We start from the raw sequence: 21,177 nt of genomic DNA on the forward strand, positions 1-21,177 counted from the left end.
AGTAACAAGTTAGTTACAGTGGAACAGTAATATCATGCTTTCCCAATGTTTTACCTACTTTACCACTGCACAGAAATTCGGCATTTTCTTTTGAAAGTGGTTACCAATGCAATGGTTACTGGAAGAAAGAGAACTACTATTGACATTCCCTATACGACTAAGGTACCCATGTACATGTCAAAATACTTCCCAAAGGTCAGTGAATACCACGACCACAACACCAGAGGGAGCTCAACAAATCATGTTAAACCCAGATTTGGCTCAAACAAGGGACTAAACACGTTTCGCAATTATGCCACATCAATGTGGAACGCCCTACCCAAAGCTGTAAAGGAATGTGAATCCCTACCCACCTTCAAAACCGCTCTTAAAGAGCACCTACGGGAGGCTGCAATTCGAAACTGGCCACCGTAAATGTCCAAACCCCCCCACCCCCTCCTAATAGACAGTCTCCTCCACACCATATGTATATATTCTCACCCCACCGTATGTATATTTCTCTCCCACCCACCCACCCCCTCCTAATGTACAGTCTCCTCCCCACCGTATGTATATATTCTCTCCCCACCGTATATGTATTCTCACCCCACCGTATGTATATTTCTCTCCCACCCACCCACCCCCTCCTAATGTACAGTTTCCTCCCCACCGTATGTATATTCTCTCCCCACCGTATGTATATTTCTCTCCCACCCACCCACCCCCTCCTAATGTACAGTCTCCTCCGCATCATATTCTCTGTTAGGATCTATGGGTAACAGTACTGTATATTTGCATATCGTATATATGTCACAAATGTAACAGTACTATATACCTGTATGTCATGTATGTCCCTATGCCATAAATGTCATGATGTCATGTATGTTGTGTATGTCATAAATGTCACTATGAATTGAAAATGGGGGACCCTGATGTAAACAAGACAAACGTCTTTCTCTGGTCTGTATCCCCTTAACCCTTTCACTGCCGCACTACCAAAACGGTTAACCCTTTCACTGCGACAATACACATAAGGTTAACCCTTTCACTGCCACACGACAGCCGGTTAACCCTTTCACCCGTCGGTTGTGTGATAGTAAAGGGTTAACCTTCTGTCGTGTGGCAGTGAAAGGGTTAACCGGCTGTTGTGTGGCAGTGATTGATTGATTGAAAACTTTAGAGAAGTTTGCAGAATGGGTACAGTACAGTACAGCTCAATACATACAATTGTTAAGGGGATGCAGACCAGAGAAAGACTTTCGTCTTGTTTACATCAGGGTCCCCCATTTTCAATTCATCGTAACATATGACATACGTGACATACAGATAGACAGTACTGCTACATGTATACATTTATGAAATACCAGATTTGCTAATACAGTACTGTTTGTGATACGAAAAGAGTCCAGAAAAAAGAGTATACATTTGACGTAGAAACTGTATATTGGAGGAGGTTGGGTAGGTGGGGGGGGGGACTGTACATTGGAGGTGGTTGGGTGGGTGGGGGGGGGGGGGGGGGGTTGGGTAGGAGTGGGGGGGAGGTTGGGTAGGAGGGGTGGGTGGGGGACACTGTACAACTGTACAAGCAAAACCGTACATTGGAATATTGACAAGACCATACTTGGTAATTTACTGTACATTGGAGGGGGTTGTGTTAGGACATTTAGGGTTAACCTTCTGTGTATTGTCGCAGTGAAAGGGTTAACCGTTTTGGTAGTGCGGCAGTGAAAGGGTTAACAATTGTGTGTATTGAGCCGTACTATATTGTACCCATTCTGCATTCTGTTAAATAAAGTTTTCATTAATTCATTCAGCCTTGTAACATGACGTGCTGCATTGATAATATGAGGCCGCTAGGTGGTGCCAGTTCGCCTAATGAACGTAGTGAGCAGTAGATGTGTGTCGCCCCCCCCCCCCCCTCCCTTGACTACACAACGCCAACTCCTTGTTCGTGGAAACGCCAGGGCCGTCCTGACAGTCGACCCACCTACTCCCTCCTCTCTGTTTCAAAGAGGCAGTACTCAGTAAACCGTTAACCGGCAAAGATATCTCGCTTTCACAGCCGGACTGACTCCCCATCTTCCCTGGTTTTATTTTACCCCCTAATATATCTCCCACCATGGCGGCGAGTGCGAAACGAAAGCAGGAGGAGAAACACCTGAAGATGCTCAGGGAAATGACGAGTTTGCCTCCCAACAGAAAGTGCTTTGACTGTGATCAACGCGGCCCGACCTATGCCAACATGACAGTGGGGTCTTTCGTCTGCACCTCCTGCTCTGGCATTCTGTAAGTAACAGTCATCCGGGTGACACTCAACGTCAGAGCGATAATAACGTTATGTTATCCATTCAGCTAGCTAGCTAGATCTGGCAACATTAGCAAATGTTAGCAAGCTTAACGTTAGCCGATAAGCTAGCTGGCTAGTGTGTATGTGTGCTGCCTGTGCGGTTAGCTTGTCTTGACATTGTCTTGCTGAGTTGGGTGGGGTACTGTAGGGCCGGGTGTGTCATTATTATCTCGGTGCAGCAGCATAGCTAACGTTAACCTCGTAGTGTGTATGCTAACGTTAGCTACTGCCTACTAGCTGACACTTGAGCTGTCATCGATGGAGAAGTTGGTCAGCTACCAAAATGTAGACGGGCAATTAATTAGTTACTTGTGACGAGGATCGTCTTCAGTGGAGTTCAGTCTCTCGCTTTCTCCATCCATCCACCCATCCACACATTGGCAATACATGAGGGCAATCTAGAATGTGGTTTAAGGGAAACAAAGATTACTGATCATTGTTCAAATCTATCTTGAAATAAGACACAGCAGACAATCTTGCACCACGTTATTTCGTTGAAAGCTACTACAGCCTAATTTAAGAAGTGATACAATGTATGTACTTTGTTCACGTCATCACAAAAAAAGATGATTGTCAATCAGTAATTCTGTTCCTTAAAAAAATCAATATCAAGATTCAAAATAGCCTATTATTCGCCAGGCCTACAACACATGCTCACAGCGAGAGAGAGAGAGAAAGAGAGAGAGAGAGAGGGCGAGAGAGAGGGAGGGAGGGTCTTCCTTCTCACCAGCCAGACACCAACAATTACATTGATATGTCCAGCTCTGCTAAGCTGTCCACTATTTCTACTTCAGACAGTATTTATCTGATGTAAAGCATTGTTGTAGGTGTGTAACAAAGCATCCGTAGCTTGGGATTAGAGAAGCAGTCTATTTATCCTTATTGAATGAAAGATAGGGTAGGCTAGTCTACCTCAATTAATTTGTCCAAATGTTGCTTTGAATGAAAAAAAGAAAAATCATTCTCAAAAAAAATAATCCTTTATCAAAATAATTTTATCGACAATTCATCTTTTCTCGGTTCTTCTGGCTTATTCCATGGTAGGTGATAGTTATACCCTATATCAACCCATATAGGAAGTCATTCTGCTGATCTCCTCATAATCACTCTCTTTTGAGGATTTAAGTATAATGTCGCACAGACCTTTGTTGCATACTGTAAAAAGAAAATTGTGCTCATAGGCTGCTCTTTGACTGCTGTAAACCACACTGTGGTGTTCTCAGTTCCCTCTCACTTGTGCAACAGGTGAATAATATGTATACTGTAAATGCAGTTTACCACTTCCTAGACACTTCAGCAGCCTCTAAAGTGGAAACATTGCTTCAGTCCAGTGCTCCTCATGCCCCTTGTATTCGCTATTGTTTTATCTCTCTCTACTCTGAAAGGCCAGAAACCTTTTCCCACTCACTTCCCTCAACACATCATAGTCTCTCTCTTACAGGGTATCTGCACTGCAGGGTATTAAAAAGTAGGCTATTCAATTCAATAATTCTCAATTTAAGGCCTTAAAGGGTATCAAAAAGTCTTAAATTTAATTTGCACAGGTATACAAACTAATTTGGGGGGCAGCAAGGCTGTCGGGAGATGAAATAATAAATATATTGTTTTTGTATTCAAGTCGTTGTTTTTTGCGGAACTTGGTGTGTCTGGCGAGAGCTTGTATGGAATTTAAAAAAGTGCAGCCGCCACTTCAGTGTTGCTACAGTATGTTTTTTTTGTTTTGTTCTTTTTGGCTAGTATGGTCGTGAAATTGGTATTCAATTTATTTAGCTCTAAGTGGTATTAAAAATGTCTTAAGTCTTAAATGTAACTTGTTGAATCCTGCAGATACCTGCAGTCTTAACTGTTTGCCTTGCCTTTTGTTGCTTGCTTGCTTGCTTGCTTGCATGCTTTGCACAAGGTCGAGCGACTGAAGTCACTTCTTGATTGTGGAGGAGCGTGAATGGACAGTTTGCCTATTAACACCTAACTCGATAAGTTAATTGCAGTGTCCTGCCCTGCTCGATCACATATAGTAGAAATGCCTGCGCTTTGCCTCCTTGATGTCTGGAGGTCATCCTGTCATTTGTCTGCTGTGAATAACAGGTAGTCTAATAATGTAGCAGAGGAAGGAAAGTGTGTGCCGCTCCCATCGTGCTCCACTACTGTCCTTGGTAGGTCTATTTAGGAGGCAGCGAAACACCTGTCCTCTCTGATTTAGGTCATGCTTCATCTAGACCGTTTTGGAGGTGCCCCTGCCTGGCACCATCAGATAGACTAGGCTACAGACCCCGCTGCTGACTTTTCAAACTGTGAACAACACTGGATTTGTCTGTTTTGTAGGTTATTCGGGGGAGCAAAGAACAGGGTAACGAGTCATTGCCTGGTTGCTGATGTACCGGAGGTGTCCTCCCTCTCCCCTCCCCAACAGCCCTTCAGAGATTCCACTGTGAATTTCCCAGCGGTTCACCCTATGGCGCTTAATTCTGTAATGTGAGATAATTGAGTTCTTTTATAAGCTCTTAAGACACACTGGTTCCTGATGCGTTTCTTACACCGACTCCCTTGCTGTTGATGTGCTTTAAGCTCGGCTGCAGTAACGAATGCGGTTCTCCTGCAAGGCATACATTTCCGGAACCATGTGTGGACAACTACCACATTATCCCGGTGGTCACATTATAGCCAAGTGGTTGCTTCACATATCATATTGCATTATAGTTCCTTTTCTTGGTTAGTTTCTTCCTCTTTTTGTTAATGTTGTAATAGGGAAGTGAATCACTGAGTTAGGAGATTTGATAAGATGAGTGAGCTAAATCTTTCTGGGACCAGAAAGGCACCAGCCTCCCCTTATCTCCTGTTTCTATTGTATGAAGGAGCCTCATCCGACCTTCCATAGTATTTATCTTCCAATTTAGCTGATTTTAGGGGGAGAAAAAAAACCAGCCTAATGTGGAATTTGAGGGATGTAAAACGCCTAAATCTTCCAGGTACCAGAGTAAAGCTTGCACTGGTGTGAAAGGATTGATGTCTGCCTCGGGTGTGTATGCAGGAAGTCTGCTGTGATTGTAAGGTCAGGAAGTGGCACGGCCCCTCTGTGCCGCTACATCAGCAGCATGTGATTTCATAATGTGCAACAGGAAGTGGTAGAGGGTCCCTGTCAGCTTCTGCCCTCGCTTGCTGTTGTTTCAGAGAAGCAGAGGAGAGAGGGGGAGAGAGAGTGTTGGTGATCTGCTGGGTATTAAAATGTTTTAAAAAGTATTACATTCATAATTCTTAATTTAAGGCCTTAAAAGGTATTAAAATGTCTTAAATTTGATTTGCACAGGTATTACTTTGGGGAGGGGGGGGGGGGCAGCCTGACTAATATTACATATATGAAATGTTTTTGTATTCAAGTCGTTGTTTTTTGCGGGGCTACCGGGAGCTTGGTGCATCTGGTGAGAGCTTGAATGGAATGCGTGATAATTTAAATTGGCGCGCAAGTGCAGCTGCCACTGAGTTCAGTGTCGCTATGTGATTTTAATAAAAAAAAAAAAAAATGTTGTATGGTTGTGAACTTTGTATTAAAAAGGTCTTAAAAAGTCTTACATTTAGCTTGTTGAAAGTGAAACCTGCAGATACCCTGGAGAGGTGAAAGTGACAACATCCTATTGGTAGATCTAATAAGACTGTCTTAGACCTTTTCCAACGTGGACTCTATTTTCTATCATCTGCCATTAAGCACAGTTTCCTCATAGCCTGCAGCCAACTTAAGCTCTCAGCAAAATGCAGCCTGTTTGTTACCAGTGGTAAGATTGGCAGGATTTAGGTGGGAATTGATTGGTATGATGATGAATGATTAAAGAAAATTAGGGTCTAGGTTGAAAATGAACTGAAATAGAAAATTATTTTAAAGAATTGATATGATAAAATTGAGACAACAATTAAATTTAGATGAAAGATTTACTTTATTTGTCCCTTACAGAGTAACACAGTCACACTTTCTAGAAGCCAATATTCCATGTTGTCCATGAGATGTGATGTTGTGTGTTGAGTTGGAAGAATGTGGCGTGAAGCATTACGCTCAAACAAGTAGGGCCTGTCTCTTGTTAGCCATGACCATTTGGCGGCTATTCCCCTCTCTAGTTATCTTAGAGCCGAATGCTACTCTGCATGTAACCTGACACTGTTGCAGAGTTCATTCCAGTAACGGTAGCAGATAGTAGTAGTGTTGCAAGGTATACCGAAACCAATTAGGTCAAATGTGTCTCCGGCTTAAGTGATCGAGAATATGTACTGTATACAGTAAACTGTCTGAATCTCCTCTAGGTGGCAGTACTAGCAAGGTAGCCGAGTCGAAACGCTCCAATGTGCTCCGATGTGAAGGAAGAGTGCGCTGCATTTACAACACAAGACAAAATGAGAGCAACACGGCATGCGGCACAATAATAATTTGATCTCTTCATGATTGTGGGGGAAGACAAAATCGTAATTGAAAATTAAACTTGATTAATCGCCCAGCCCTACCTTTTATAAGTGTGTTAAACCTCCACCCCCCATATGTTGGGCTTTTGTACACATCACACTATCTCACTTAGCCTAAGCATATAGAGCCTGAGCCTGCTGCGGATAATTTTTCTTTTAGGTCTAACTTTCTGTTTGCTCTCTGGGCATTAGCAATCTGTTTACCGGCTATGTCGGGTGACATGAGGGAAGCCTCCACTTTCCCCTTTGCTGAAACCCCCCGGTTTGTGTTGTTTCATGAGTGGCTGGACTCTACTGCGGCAACACATTCCAAATGAAGGCGGAGGCTTTTCCCCCGGAGGAACACTGGTCACAATGTTTGTTCCTGGAGTGTTCTCCTGTGTCAGGAAGTGGTTGTACTCGGCCGGCACGTTCCCGGAAAAGCAGGACTCTTCCCCTGACTTTGCAAGGCGTTCAGGGAGAGGTGTCATTAATCGCAATTCTAGCTGTCACCATTCTGCACAGTTAGCACAAAAGTGAACGGTCAATTTTGATTGTTTTATTTTTCCCTGAATCGTGTGCCAATTTGAACCCTCTTTAACACTCGTGAAGTGGAACGCTCGTGCTCTCGGAGGTATTAATATGCGGTGAACTGATGTAAAAAACAATCTGTGTATTGAATAGGATTAAATAAAACACATTCTCACACACACACACACACACACACACACACACACACACCCACCACCCTCACATAAACAAACGCATGACTACCTGGGACACTTTTGTGGACCAACCAACCAATAGATCATTTGATAATGGAATTGTAGCCCTAAGCATCATGAGGACTCGTTGTAAGGTGCATTTACACCTTCCCGCCTCAGCTTTTATTTGTTATTATTGTATACATTGAGGGCTGGAGGAGCAACCAGAGATTCCTTCCTAATAGTGAAACTATCAAGATTTAATATAGCAAATAGGTGAATTATTATAATACTTTTTTATTATTTTTTATAACTGAGTATATCAATAAACAGTTCTAGGGCGGCTAGGTGGTGTAGTGGGCAAGGTGCTCGCCACCAATGCAGCAGACGCTGGGTTCTAGCCCAGCTCTCCGTATTGCTATCAGCTTGGCTGGTCGTTCATACTAATACAATTGGCAGTATTAGGGGGTGGGAAGCTGATGGGTGGGGAATGGGGATCGGACGCTGTGGACAGCGACTCCTACAGGTCGGTTGGTGCGCCTGCGCAGCAGAATCAGGAAGCGACGGGGGCGGCGTGTCCCTCCCACGCAGACCCCCGACGCTGAGAGATCGTGCTGTGCAGGTGAAAAGATGCGATGGCTGCTTCCTCGAGTACCGGAGGGGACACGTGATGTAATCATGTAAGGCTTAGTCCACATTGCAGCCGGCTTGTGGGAGGCATGGCCTAACAGCGTTCGAGACGGGAGGGTAGAATTGGATGATACGAAATTGGGATGGGAGAAAAATAGAAAATGGGAGAAAAAGTAGATAAAAAAATAAACTGTTCTAAATAAGCCATCTTGGCGTAGTTCTACTATTGCACAATCTAAGGAGAACCATAATCGATTGTGGATTTCTCAATACAGGGTTGTTGGGACTGACGCCAAATGGCCCTCTGGTTACAAGCGCGCTTCTCCAACCTTCAGGCTACCGTCCTCCACACTCGACCCCCTTTTCTCTCTCTCTCTCTTCGCTCTCTCTCTCCCTCCTCTCTCCTCTCTTCTCTTCTCTCTCTCTCGAAGATGAAATGGGATGGTTTGTTCTTGGAGCTTGCAGTTACAGTAGCATAGTGAAGGATGCTGCCTCGGCTCTTCGGTCCTCTGGGATTCTGGAGTTTCAGTGCTGCCAGTTGCTCTCAGCCTGGAGCTGTCAGAATGTAAATGAGGGTACAGCGCTCCCCTGCTGAGTCTCCATGATACACGGTGCTTTTTAGTATTTACTAGGTCATAATTATTTCACTCTACACAATATGGGATTCTGTGTGCAGACGCCCACACGTGCAAAGTTTCCAAGATGCAAAGCATTCATTGTAGGCTTGGGCCGATCGTGCGTCACAGATGGCTGACAGTCATCCACCCCTGAGCCTGACATTCCTTTAACATTTCTATTCTTTATTTAAAATATTTTCATAATCAAGGCGGCTGGGTGGCGCAGCGGACATTGCGCTCGTCACCAACGCAAGAGACACCGGGTTCAAATACGGCTGTCGGCGTTGCCTCCGGCTTGGGCCGGCCGTCATACTAACTCAATTGGCAGAGTTAGCGGGTGGAAGTCGATGGGTGGTAATCTGGACGTTGTGGACAGCGACTCCTACAGGTCGGTTGGGGGACGCCTGCACAGCAGAGACAGGAAATGGCGGGGGTAGTGTGAGCCTCCCACACGTTACACCTCAAGTTTCAAGTTCAAGTTTCTTTAATAGTTGTCATACAGAAGTACAGAATACTTTCATACAAAATGCTTCTTACTGTTACGCTCCAGAGACTGTGCTAGACAAGATAGTATCAAATAACATAGTATAGCATGTACTTTAGAAGTAGAAAATGAGGTCACAGTGTTCAGTATAGACATGTACAATGTTCGATGCAGAATAGACGTAACTGAGTTACCATATAATATACAATACTATGCAGTGTACTAATGTACAGTACTATATAGTGCAGAGCAGAAATGGGATGAGGTACAATTTAGGTACAATTTACAGTAAGGTGTACGAGTTGTAGTGCAATCCTTCATCAATAAATATAAAGTGTGGGGAGTGGGTGCTACAGTGTGTTTGTTTAAAGTGAGTGTGTGCTATAAAGTGTGTGGAGTGGGTGCTACAGTGTGTTTGTTTAAAGTGAGTGTGTGCGTGTGGATGTGTGTGCTATGTGCGTTTGATGGTTGTTGTTGTGTAGTGTTCATTGTTCGTTTAGCAGCCTGATGGCCTGGGGATAGAAGCTTCTTCTGAGTCTTTCTGTGCTCGCCTTGAGACTCCGGTATCGCTTGCCTGACCGCAGCAGTTCAAAGAGGCAGTTGTTCGGCTGACTGGAGTCTTTAATGATTCTCTTAGCCTTGCCCCTGCACCGCTTGTTGTAAATGTTCTGGAGGGTGGGGAGCCCCCCTCCAATTGTGCGTTCGGCTGAACGTGTCACTCTTTGTAGTCTGCTTCGGTCTTGTGCAGTGCTATTCCCAAACCAGGAGGTGATGTTGCCAGCCAGGATGCTCTCTATTGTACATGAGTAGAAGTTCTTAAGGATCTTCTGACTGACTTGGAACTTCCTTAGGCGCCTGAGGAAGTAGAGGCGTTGTCGTGCCTTCTTCACAACACTGTCAATGTGTGTGGTCCATGTCAAGTCCTCGGATATGTAGGCTCCGAGGTACTTAAAGCTGTTGACTCTCTCAACCGGTGCCCCGTCGATGCTGAGGGGGCTGTAGTCCTTGACTCCCGACCTCCTGAAGTCCACAATCATCTCCTTTGTTTTGCTGACGTTCAGGGAGAGGCTGTTTTCCTGGCACCATCCCGCCAGGACCTTGACCTCTTCCAGGTAGGCCCTCTCGTCGTTGGCAGAGATCACTGCTCGCCAATGAGAGTACGCGCTGGCAGGTGAAAAGATGTGACAGGCTGCCTCCTCGTGTATCGGAGGGGACACGTGATGCAAGGCTTCTATCCTCCCTACAACCTGCCAGTGGGGGGCATATGCAAGCAACGTTCAAGACAGGGGAGGGGAGAATTGGCACAGCGAAATTGGGATCGGAGAAAAATAGAAAAAGGAGAAAAAGTGGATAAAAAGAAAATTCATAATCTGATGATCTGGTTACATATCAACTGGCCTCGCGTCCCGCTCTGCCTACTGAGATAACCCCTTATCTCCACGCACCTAGCGTGCACGAGAAACAAAAACAAATGCACCCACTTGCACGTGACCACGCCACTCCCATGTACTCTATATTACACCGGAAGTGGTCACGCCTCACCCTTCCTCATTTAGTTTCCAACACGGAAGCAGCTAGATGCACTTCAGAACTGGAGATTGTTATGAAGCAGAAGGTGAAATTACACAATGTTGGGAATTCGCCAGAAGTTCGCCAGCCCCCGGAACCTTCTCGGCACGTCCTGACAGCACGACGGCCCTATCCTGTATTTTCCTCGTCTCGTGACAGCGGACCGAGGGACGTCGCGCGACGGTTAGCAGTCGAGCTAAGTCTCGCACAGGTAGGGCCTGCGCTAAGCAAGCATTGGTAATGGCATGTGTGATACTGCTCGTTGTCTCGTGAGACGACCGAGTGATGTGTTGGCGCAGGGGGGCGGGATATTTGGGAAAACATGGTCGTCATGACTCTCTTTTGGATGTTTTTCCAGGTATCCTAGTGCGCGCAGCTAATGCTAATGCTACAATGTTGGGGCACCGTTCCCCATGTACCTCGCCGAGGGCTGTCTTTACTGTCTTCCCTCCTCTTAACCATTCATGCTGACTGTCAATCGGTGTCTAAAGTTGGGGGTTTAGCGGAGGCTTATTTACCCTTTACATGGGTGGATGGGCTGACGAGGGCTCAGGGCAGGTGTGCTTTTTGTGAATCTATGAATTGAAAATGGGGGTCCCTGATGTAGACAGGACTAGCGTTTTCTCTGGTCTGCATCCCCTTAACAATTGTGTGTATTGGGCTAGCCCATTCTGCAATATGTTAATAGAGTTTTCGTTCATTCTTTCATTTATCCCTTCATGGGTGCACACCGCAGTGGAGGTTGTTACATGACTACTAATGGAGCAGTGCTTCACTAGTAGTAGACTTTGGTCAGCAGCCACCACTGGTGTTCTGTGCTTAGTGAAGCAGGTGGCATCAGTCAGCGTTTCCGTTAGCCGGTAATTACCGGTATTTGACCGGCAAAATCTGTTGAAGTCCGACATATTTAATATCTCCGGTCTTAATGTCCGGTGAAAATAATTCCCTGAGTCTAAGCACAATTTGATTATTTGAATTGTATTAAAATAGGCTAAAATTAAATAGCCTATGCGATGAACGAAACGATCATTACATTTGTTTCCTCGTTGCTTCTAATAATGACAACGACGTTGTCGGCGAGAGCTTAGTGCTGGGTGTGCGAACTTTTGTGAAGCTGCAGAGCCAGAGAGGCAACAGCACAATGCAGTATTCCAGCAGTACTCCAATTCAGCCATTTTCAGCCAATGTTGGGTGGGGGGCGCTGCTGTGCGGTTCCCAGAAAAGAGCCAATAACAGCTAAATCAGCTTCTCTGCAGCGCCATACTCTTTGCAAATAAGTCGTTGCGAGGTGGAGAGAGTCGTCACGCAAACCACGATAATGTTGCCGTCTCTCTGCTTTCTCAGTTCTTCGCTTGATATAATTAATACAAATGTCCAATATAACGGAATTCGTTAGCTCATAAAAATGTGATTATAACAGACTGCTGTTTAGTGTCGGACCGACTGCCCACATACGCGGTCTATTTTATTTCAAGTCAGCAGCAGCACGGAGTATCGAGGGACTTATTTTATTTGGAATATATTAATTAATGACTATACGCAAAAGTAGCCTAGTTTTAAGTAATAATATTATAAATCTACATGCCTTGAGGATGACATTCTTTATATAGCCTGCCTATCAATTGTTTTAAAGCTCAATAAACTATGACCGGAATTAATCTCATTTGTCCGGTAGATTGAAATCTTGCAGGTCACGGAGACCGGCAACAATTTTTTCTAACGGAAACCCTGGCATCAGTCCTTTGCCCTGACATGGTGGAACGGTGTCCCACCCGGCCGACGCCATGAGTCGGCCCGGCAGGTGGCTGGTGGGCTGATGAAGCCTATACCACCGCGGTACAGAATTTAGCAGCGACTGGCAACATTGCTCAATTAGCTGTTTTTCTGTAAAAAATGGTGTCTGGTGGTGGGGCCAGCCGACGTCAACCATTGCGCAAGGTTTTGAGGTTATTCAGCTTTTGACCTAGCCGCAAGCTATAACCGCAGACCGGTGGCACTCACCTCTGTGGCCATGAAATGTTTTGAGAGGCTGGTTAAGGATAACATTTGTGCCTCCCTCCCCAGTGATATGGACCCTATGCAATTTGCATACAGGCCAAACAGGTCCACTGATGATGCGGTCTCCCAAGTACTGCACAGCACCCTCTCTCACCTAGACCGCCAGAAGGGGGGCTATGTGAGACTGTTGTTCATTGACTACAGCTCAGCGTTCAACACCATAGTCTCCACCAGACTGGTGGACAAGCTGATCGAGCTGGGTCTGAGCTCCGCTCTGAGCGCCTGGATACTGGACTTTCTGAGTGAAAGGCCCCAGGCGGTCAGGGTGGGTGTCAGACCTCCAACACCATAACCCTGAGCATCGGGTCCCCCCAGGGCTGTGTTCTGAGCCCCCTGCTGTATTCACTATACACACATGCAGGGCTGTACAGTGCGACATATATATCGCACGTGCTACAGCAACAGCGGTCTGTGCGATGAATGGATTTACTTCAGTAGCACTGGTGCGATAGGCATTCGGTTCATATTGATACTCTTATTTTGAAAATCCTGTCACAGGTCTCATTTCCGCCTAAGCGCAGCTCCAGTCAAAATATCTGGGCTCCGGCAGCTAGCAACATTCAGGTTGATATGATACTCTTATTTTGAAAAAAACCCATAGCAACTCCGCGATGTCATATCCCCCCCAGACCGTGCTTCTGCCTTCCGCCACGAGCACACTGCTAACGAATGAATTTCACGCGCGGCTCCCTCGCGGGATCGCGCGTCTGGTCAGGCACACTGGACCTACGACTTGACCGTGCGGGAAGCGCACCGAGGAAGGCACATTTACATTGGGACAGCTGTAAATGCCTAGTCTATATGCGAAGTCAGTCATTTTAGAATGATGATCAGTGTGACTGTACTCGAAAGAGCAGCGTGGAGCCCCAGCAGCATCAAGAGCTCTCTCTCTCCCTCTCTCTCTCCCCTCTCTCTCTCTCTCTCCCTCTCTCTCCCCCCCCCTCTCTCTCTCTCTCTCCCTCTCGCTCTCTCTCTCTCTCACTCTCTCTCTATCTCCCCCCCCCCTCTTCCCCCCCCCCTCTCTATCTGTCTCTGTCGGGACAGACAGGCAACCAGATATGACAGATAGACAAACAAACAGACAGACAGGGCGGGGTACTAACTATAGTAATATTGTTTATTTGCATTGGGAAAGATAGACACATTAGCTGGCTGAACAACATCTATTGAAAGATAGAGAGAAAACGAGAGAGAAAGAGAGAAAGAAAGAGCTGTACTGTATTGTATACCCATTCTGCAATCTGTTAATAAAATATACACTGATATAAGCCTACTGGTTGCTGTTCAATCATAATAATAATAATCATAATTACCATAATTAGCTGTCAGGAAACAAATACAACGTTTGTCATTATAGGTGACAAGGTGGATTGACTTAATGACTGCTATATCCTGCTATTATTTATTATTATTATTATTATTATTATTATGCAACATTGTAATAGGTATAAACAAACATACAGACAGGGGGGGGTTGGGCGTTTATTTGCATACAGACACAGCTGGTTGAACAACATCTATATCTGTGGTATATGCAGTAGGCTTGGGCGGTATGACGGTATTAAGGTATACCAGGGTATTTAGAAATACCTACGGTATTGATTTTCAATACCGTCCGTCACCGTCAAAATCACAGATGCGCTTCAGTTTCTATAACAGTGAAACGGAGTTTTGAGTGTAGTGCACACACTGAGTGTAGTGCACACACGCGCCAGCAGAGGGCGAGACCGCTCTAGTGGAGCGAGTGGGTCACAACGGTGTTCAAGTTTTACGGTAATGTTGCGACAGTGCTGTGAAAATACCGTAAAGCATTGTGACGAGAGCAGTGTTGTTGTGGTCCTTGTGGAGCAATCAGTCTCTTATTATATGTGAACTAAAGAGTACAAGGTTTACACAACAGCCCCCACCCGCCTTTTTATTGTATTTGTACCGTCCTGTACTATCCGCTGTCAGCTGTTTATCTCTCTCTGTGAGCTACTGAGCTTGAATAACTAGCGTTAGCTCACGTTAAGTAGCGTTAGCTCTGCGGCTAATCTTGGATTACCCTGAACTAAATCAATGACTAGGTTATAAAGCATTCGAGTAGTTTTCACTGCACATAGAAGTAGCCAAACAACGGGAGCATTTCGGGAGCATATGACCAAAACCCAGGCAATTTCTAGCCCTTAAGGAATCAAATAGTCTGCCATGGCTATAGGCTAGATGCTAACGCTAAAACGGTGCAGGCTTCTACCGGTGCGGGACTACCATTCTGAGAGCTGACGATGATTTGTTTACTTGGTAACACGTAACCCCCCCCCCCCCCCCCCCCCCGCTGATGAAAATGAAAGTCATACCGTCAAATACCGTGCACCGGGGTATTATAACATAAAGGTTTGCCGGTTTGAAAATAAGGATACCGCCAAAGCCTAATATGCAGATATTCAACTGTATTTCTGTGACAATGCGCGCGGCGCGCCGCCTCAAATAGGATTGAAGCGAAAAAATAGCTTGCCGCTCGCGAGGCGCGCTCCCGCTCGCGGCCAGTGTGCCTACTATCGTCCGTTAACATGGGAGCGGAAGTGAAGAGGCAGCCGCCCGTCCGTCCGTCCTCATTCGTCAGCAGTGTGCTCGTGGCGTTCTGCTCTCAGCCGAGCGGGGCTGCACAGCAGTGCCGCGCGGCTATTTTGCTATCCGAAATAAGTCTGTGGTGTTTTTTTTTTCTCACAATGGGTCAAATGCATCTAACACGCTTTGCATCGTCGCCATTCCTTTATGCCCACATCGCCCGAAATGAACGTTACATTAGCATAAGCTAACAAGCTAATCCTGATCAGAGGCAGAGCCATAGAGAACAGCAGTGTGGACTGGGGAAAGGGTGTGTGTGTGTGTCGATGTCGAGAGGAGTGGACGTTTGAAGACAGACTAGACTACAATATGATGCGGGGGTGGTGAGTTGAAACAGTGTGAATGAATGAAAACTTTATTTAACAGATTGCAGAATGGGTACAATACAGTACGGCTCAATACACACAATTGTTAAGGGGATGCAGACCAGAGAAAGACTTTCGTCTTGTTTACATCAGGGTCTCCCATTGTGTGTGTGTGTGTGTGTCCCAACCGACCCCACTTCTATGTTTCAATAAATTATTTGCATTTAAAACTATTAACGCTGACTCATTCCTTCAGTCCACTCAAAATTATGCTAATATTCCTTATGTTGTTTATGATATTAATTGAAAATAGCATATGAGAGTATTATAGTAATAATAACACATGGCGATATACTAAAAAGCAATTTATAATTTGGCTGGTAAGTCAAAAAGTTAAGTTTGTTCCCTGACTGCAACTAAATAACACAAATACAATAGGCACATTTGTGACTGTTACAAATATAACACGTTTTATACTTGTGCTACAAGATTTTGGCCAGTGCTACAAAACTATCAACCTCTGTAGCACCAGTGCTATGTGCAAAAAAAGTTAACGTACAGCCCTGCCATGACTGTGTGGCCAAGTTCAGCTCCAACTCCATAGTGAAGTTTGCGGACGACACAGTGGTGGTGGGGCTGATCTCGGACAACGACGAGAAGGCCTACCGGGAGGAGGTTGAGGTACTGGAATGCTGGTGCCAGGACAACAGCCTGCTCCTGAACATTGGTAAAACCAAGGAGCTGATCGTGGATTTTAGGAGAAAACAGCAGGGGACACACACCACTGAGGATAAACGGGGCTACCGTGGACAGGGTGAGCAGCTTCAAGTACCTCAAGGGTCCACATCTCAGAGGATCTGACATCCCGATCTTCCCTCCTAGGACATACCTACGCTTCCTTTTTCAGGGCTTAGCGTACGACTACCAGGGGCTGCCGTTCGGCTACTCTATGGCTCCTCGCATCTTCACCAAGTGCGTGGAGACCGTGCTGGGGCCTCTGCGTCGTCAGGGGATACAGATTTTATTCTACCCTGGACGACGTTCTGGTCCTCGGCCGGTCAGAGAAGATCGCCAGGTCTCATACCAGGCAGGTGGTGGAATTCCTCACCAGCCTGGGTTTTGCTGTAGACTGGAAGTAGAGTACTCCTCTTCCCAGTCAACGGGTGGAGTACTTGGGCTTATTTCTAAGCTCAATGTCTATATGGGCATCCCTCTCAGAGCGGCGGCAAGTGGATGTTCTCGGCGCGCTCTGGAGGTTCCGTCCTAGGACGTTTACGGCACTGTCCGTGATGCGCCTGCTCGGTATGATGGCATCTGCTCACTCTGTGGTATCTGCTCACTCGGTGGTCCCTCTTGGCCTCCTCTTCATGAGGAGGATACAGAGGTGGTTTTCCAGTATGGAAATAGACCCGGTGAGAGACAAGTGGAAGCGGCTGAAGGTTTCCATGTCAATACTGGGGGACCTCGCCCTCTGGGGGGGGGCCTGGGGCCCTCACCAGCGGGGTCCCCATGGGCAGCAGGCTGTCGCATGTCACGGTCTTCACCGACACCTCCCTCACGGGATGGGGGAGACGTGTCGGGCCAACGCAGTAGGGGGCAGCTGGCAGGACCATGCTGCCCGGTCTGCACTACATTTCAATGTGTTGAAGAAGAAGAAGAAGAAGCTGGCAGTCCTTCTGGTCCTCAAACGGCTCGGCCACCTTGTGGTGGGCAAGCATGTTTTGATCAGGACGGACAACACGACGTCAGCATTGTATATCGACAGACCGGGAGGAGTACGCTCCCCCCGTCTGCACCGGGCGGCGGTCGAGATCTGGCTATGGGCGTTTCTCAATCTGCGCAGCCTGAGGGCTCTCCACATCCCCGGCAGGGGGAATGTGGGTGCAGCTGTGATGTCGCGGGGCGGTCCTCACCCCGACGGGTGGGGACTACGTCCAGACATAGTCAGACAGGTCTGGGACAGATTCGGGGAGGCCACAGTGAACCTGTTTGCAAGCAGACGGTGCCACCAGTGCCCCTTGTGGTTCTCGGTCAGTCGGAAGGACAATCCCTCTCTGGGGGTGGATGCCTCCTCGATGTATCCGTGGCCGCCCGGGATTCTGTACGCGTTCCCCCCCATACACCTGATAGCTCAGCTGTTGGGGCGGGTACGTCAGGAGCGTGGGACTTTGGTCCTGGTGGCGCCGGGCCGGGGCTCAGCTGTGTGGTTCCCGGCCCTGATTCGGCTCTTGGTGGCCCGGCCGTGGCCTGTTCCATGGTCACCGCGGGCCCCCTCTCAGGCACGCGGAACTCTGTTCAGCCTCCTGTTCTGGGGCAGCCTCAGGGCTTGGCTGCTGAAAGGGTGAATCTGGTGGGGATGCGTCTTGACTCTTCTGTGGTCAACGTCATCCAGAATGCGCGCGCGGCGCGCTCCGTCCACTACCGCGGCTTACGCTGGGAAGTGGAGTATGGTCGAGAGTGGGGGGCAGAACATTGTTCAGCCACCCTCTCGTGGGACGTCCTTGCTTGGCGCACGGCGTCTCAAGCCTGTGGAACGTTCTCTGTCTCCGAGTCGGGACCTCCAACTGTTCTGGAAAGGCTGTTGGGGGCCCCGTTTGAGCCTCTTGAACAGGCGCCATTGCGACAGCGGTCCTTTTTTGGGCCGGCACCTCCGCTAAATGCGTGGGTGAGCCATGTGCTCTCTCTGTGCGTGAGTGCCTGTCTGTTCGGGCCGATAGCGGCGACTCTGAGGCCTAATCCGGTCTTCGTGCCAGATAATATCCGGAGCTCCACAGCCCACCAAAGCGCGGGGTGCTGTGTCACACGTGGTCCCGCTTGCGCTGTGCGTTCAGGGGTGCCTGCCTGGTTCCCCCCCCTTTTCGCACTTTGGTGGAGTTGACTGCCCCCCCCCCCCCCCCCCCCCCTTCGTTAGGACGGGCGGGTGGACGGGACTCCCCTCCTCCCTGGCTGGGGCTTGCGGGCCCTCAGGGGGTGCATTTGTCCTTATCTCAGTAGGCAGAGCGGGACACGAGGCCAGTTGATATGTAACGTATTGTTATTCTATAACCCTAGTTACATGATACTGGCTGATGATACGTGGTGTGGCGGCCTCTGCTGCCCTGTTAGGGGGGGCCTCGGTGGAGGACATTTGTGCTGCGGCCTCCTGGTCCTCCCCGAGTCCTTTCGTTAGGTTTTACCTCATGGACATGACTGGGGGTTCTGTCTCCCAGGCAGTCCTGAGGTCCGGGACCTCTCCTGCATCCCGCCATCATGTGGGCTAGCAGGGGTGTGTGGGTGTGGACCACGGGGTGCTGTGTCACGCATGGTCCTGCTTGCGCTGTGCGTTCAGGGGTGCCTGGTTCCCCTTTTTTCGCACTTTGGTGGAGTTGACTGCCTCCCCCCCTTCGTTAGGACCGGCGGGTGGACGGGACTCCCCTCCTCCCTGGCTGGGGCTTACAGGCCCTCAGGGGGTGCATTTGTCGGGGCCACGCCTCCGCTCTGCCCTTTATCTCAGAAGATGATATATAACGTAAGGTTATCCTATAACCCTAGTTATATGAATACTGGCTGAGCGTCCCGCTCTTAGCGCCCTGAGGTCCCTTGGATGTTTTTCCGCTTATGGAAATCGAACTGAGGAAGGGTGAGGCGTGACCACTTCCGGTGTAATATAGGGCACATGGGAGTGGCGTGGTCACGTGCAAGTGGGTGCATTTGTTTTTGTTTCTCGTGCACGCTAGGTGCGTGGAGATAAGGGGTTATCTCAGTAGGGAGAGCGGGACGCTCAGCCAGTAGCATGTAACTAGGGTTATAGAATAACCATACGTTAATGAGGTAGGTTTTAGGCTCTAGGGAGGAAAAGTAAGGAAAGACCAGGTGAGAAGGTGAGGATGGTGTGAATGAGCTCAAATGCGCTATTGATTATTTTGGTATTCAAGTATTCTACCTGTCGATTAATAGGATAAGAAATAACTTTTAACTAGCCACCATATTGATTTACGTTCTTCACCAGCCATTAGGCCTACATGTAGCCATAATTAACTAGCAATCATACTAGTATAGAGTGGTGCTAATGACGACGTTGCCTTGTGTCGGCTCCACTTTGTGGACTGGATGCTTTCTGTTGAGATGCTGAAGCGTTGACAAAGTACTGTGGTCGGCTTGTTCGATTTTACAATAGACAGACTGTACAGAGTTTTCTTTTTCTTTCAGCTTGAAATGATGGCGTTTTCTAGGGCCTGTCTCTCTTTGCTCATATATTGCTCTATTTTCTCTTATCATCTTCCAATTTGCAATCCGCACCTGAAATCTCTTGACGTTCACATTCCAACCTTTTTGGCGCTTCCGCTGTGCAACAGTAATTACTATCCGGTTATTTGAGGACTCGTTTCAGCTCTAGTTCATTGTGACATGAAGGGGCGTACTTGAGCGTCTTCATGATTGCTGTGTGTAGTTGTATTCTTTGATGGTGCTATAGCCTACAGTTGGTGTAGCCTAAATATTAGGCAAATTAATTATAACGTTGGACATAGATAAGCAAAGTTTAGTAGACCTAACCTAACTTTATAACACCCAGCTGGTGATATGGAACCTAGGAGTAGGAGCACCAAACACTTGCACACTCACACATGCACACACCAACATTCAAAATGGAAGTGTTCGTCATTAGTTAGGGATGCCATCATCATCCTGTAGAGATCTTGAGGGCTTTGGAACTCACTCCCAGTATCTGACCTAGTTTCTCTTGAGACTGGGAACTGATCATTCACCTGCCCCTGGGCAACACACACACACACACTCTCTCTCTCTTTCACACACACACTGCCTACACACCAGCACACAAACACTTGCTTGTTCTGTGTTGTTTATCGTATCAGAGAGGAAAACATTTGAATAGTCAAATATATAACACATACACTGAAAGCTTAGTCAAATCTATGAGACATACACTGGAAGTTGACATACACAGACTACTCTTTTAACCCCAGAATTCAAATGCAAAGCAAGCTGCAAATGTTGAAAGACCATAGTCATTTATGAGCGAGATTCCTAAGATCATTACTTAGTCATTTATGAGCGAGATTCCTAAGTACATTTTTCAAGCTGAGTCATCAATAGTTGTTGGGTGATTTAAAGTAAACTGACAAATATGAATTATGGAGCACGGCCCCAATATTGTATAGTCATTGCGTGAGTCCAGTAGGCTGTACATTTAAGGCCAACAGGAAGTGAGTACAGCTATTTCCACAGCCGTGACACACGGGAAACATGTTGGAGCAATGCACTGCGTCTGCACTTTTCTCTGTGCTCGGAAGGATGTGCTGTCATGGAGCGTGTGGCTGACAAATGTGCTGCTGTATCAGGACCCAGCGGTGTCCGAGGAAGCCATGCGGCGCATTAGGGACGCACCAAGCGACAAACCCACCAAGTGCAGTGATTCTAGAGGTGCTCCTTCCAAGCACCTCATATTCACCCATTC

The 21,177-nt window shown here is 47.2% G+C and overlaps 1 protein-coding gene across 5 annotated transcripts in view; it reads left to right on the plus strand.

Annotated features, from left to right (window-relative positions):
- Positions 1-1,960: 1,960 nt before the first annotated feature.
- Positions 1,961-21,177, plus strand: part of LOC311233266 (arf-GAP domain and FG repeat-containing protein 1-like) — a 103,913-nt gene continuing 84,696 nt past the window's right edge. For 3 of the 5 annotated variants that reach the window (XM_084320201.1, XM_084320202.1, XM_084320203.1), the window contains exons 1-2: positions 1,961-2,265; positions 4,649-4,798. In XM_084320201.1, coding sequence (XP_084176327.1) covers positions 2,099-2,265; positions 4,649-4,798 — 317 coding nt within the window. In that variant the 5' untranslated portion in view covers positions 1,961-2,098. The remainder of the gene's footprint in view (positions 2,266-4,648; positions 4,799-21,177) is intronic. The other 2 variants (XM_084320204.1, XM_084320205.1) reach the window with 1 other exon arrangement.

The sequence above is a fragment of the Notolepis coatsorum genome (genome assembly GCF_963971535.1).
Source record: "Notolepis coatsorum genome assembly, chromosome: 1".
NCBI classification, from domain to species: Eukaryota; Metazoa; Chordata; class Actinopteri; order Aulopiformes; family Paralepididae; genus Notolepis; species Notolepis coatsorum.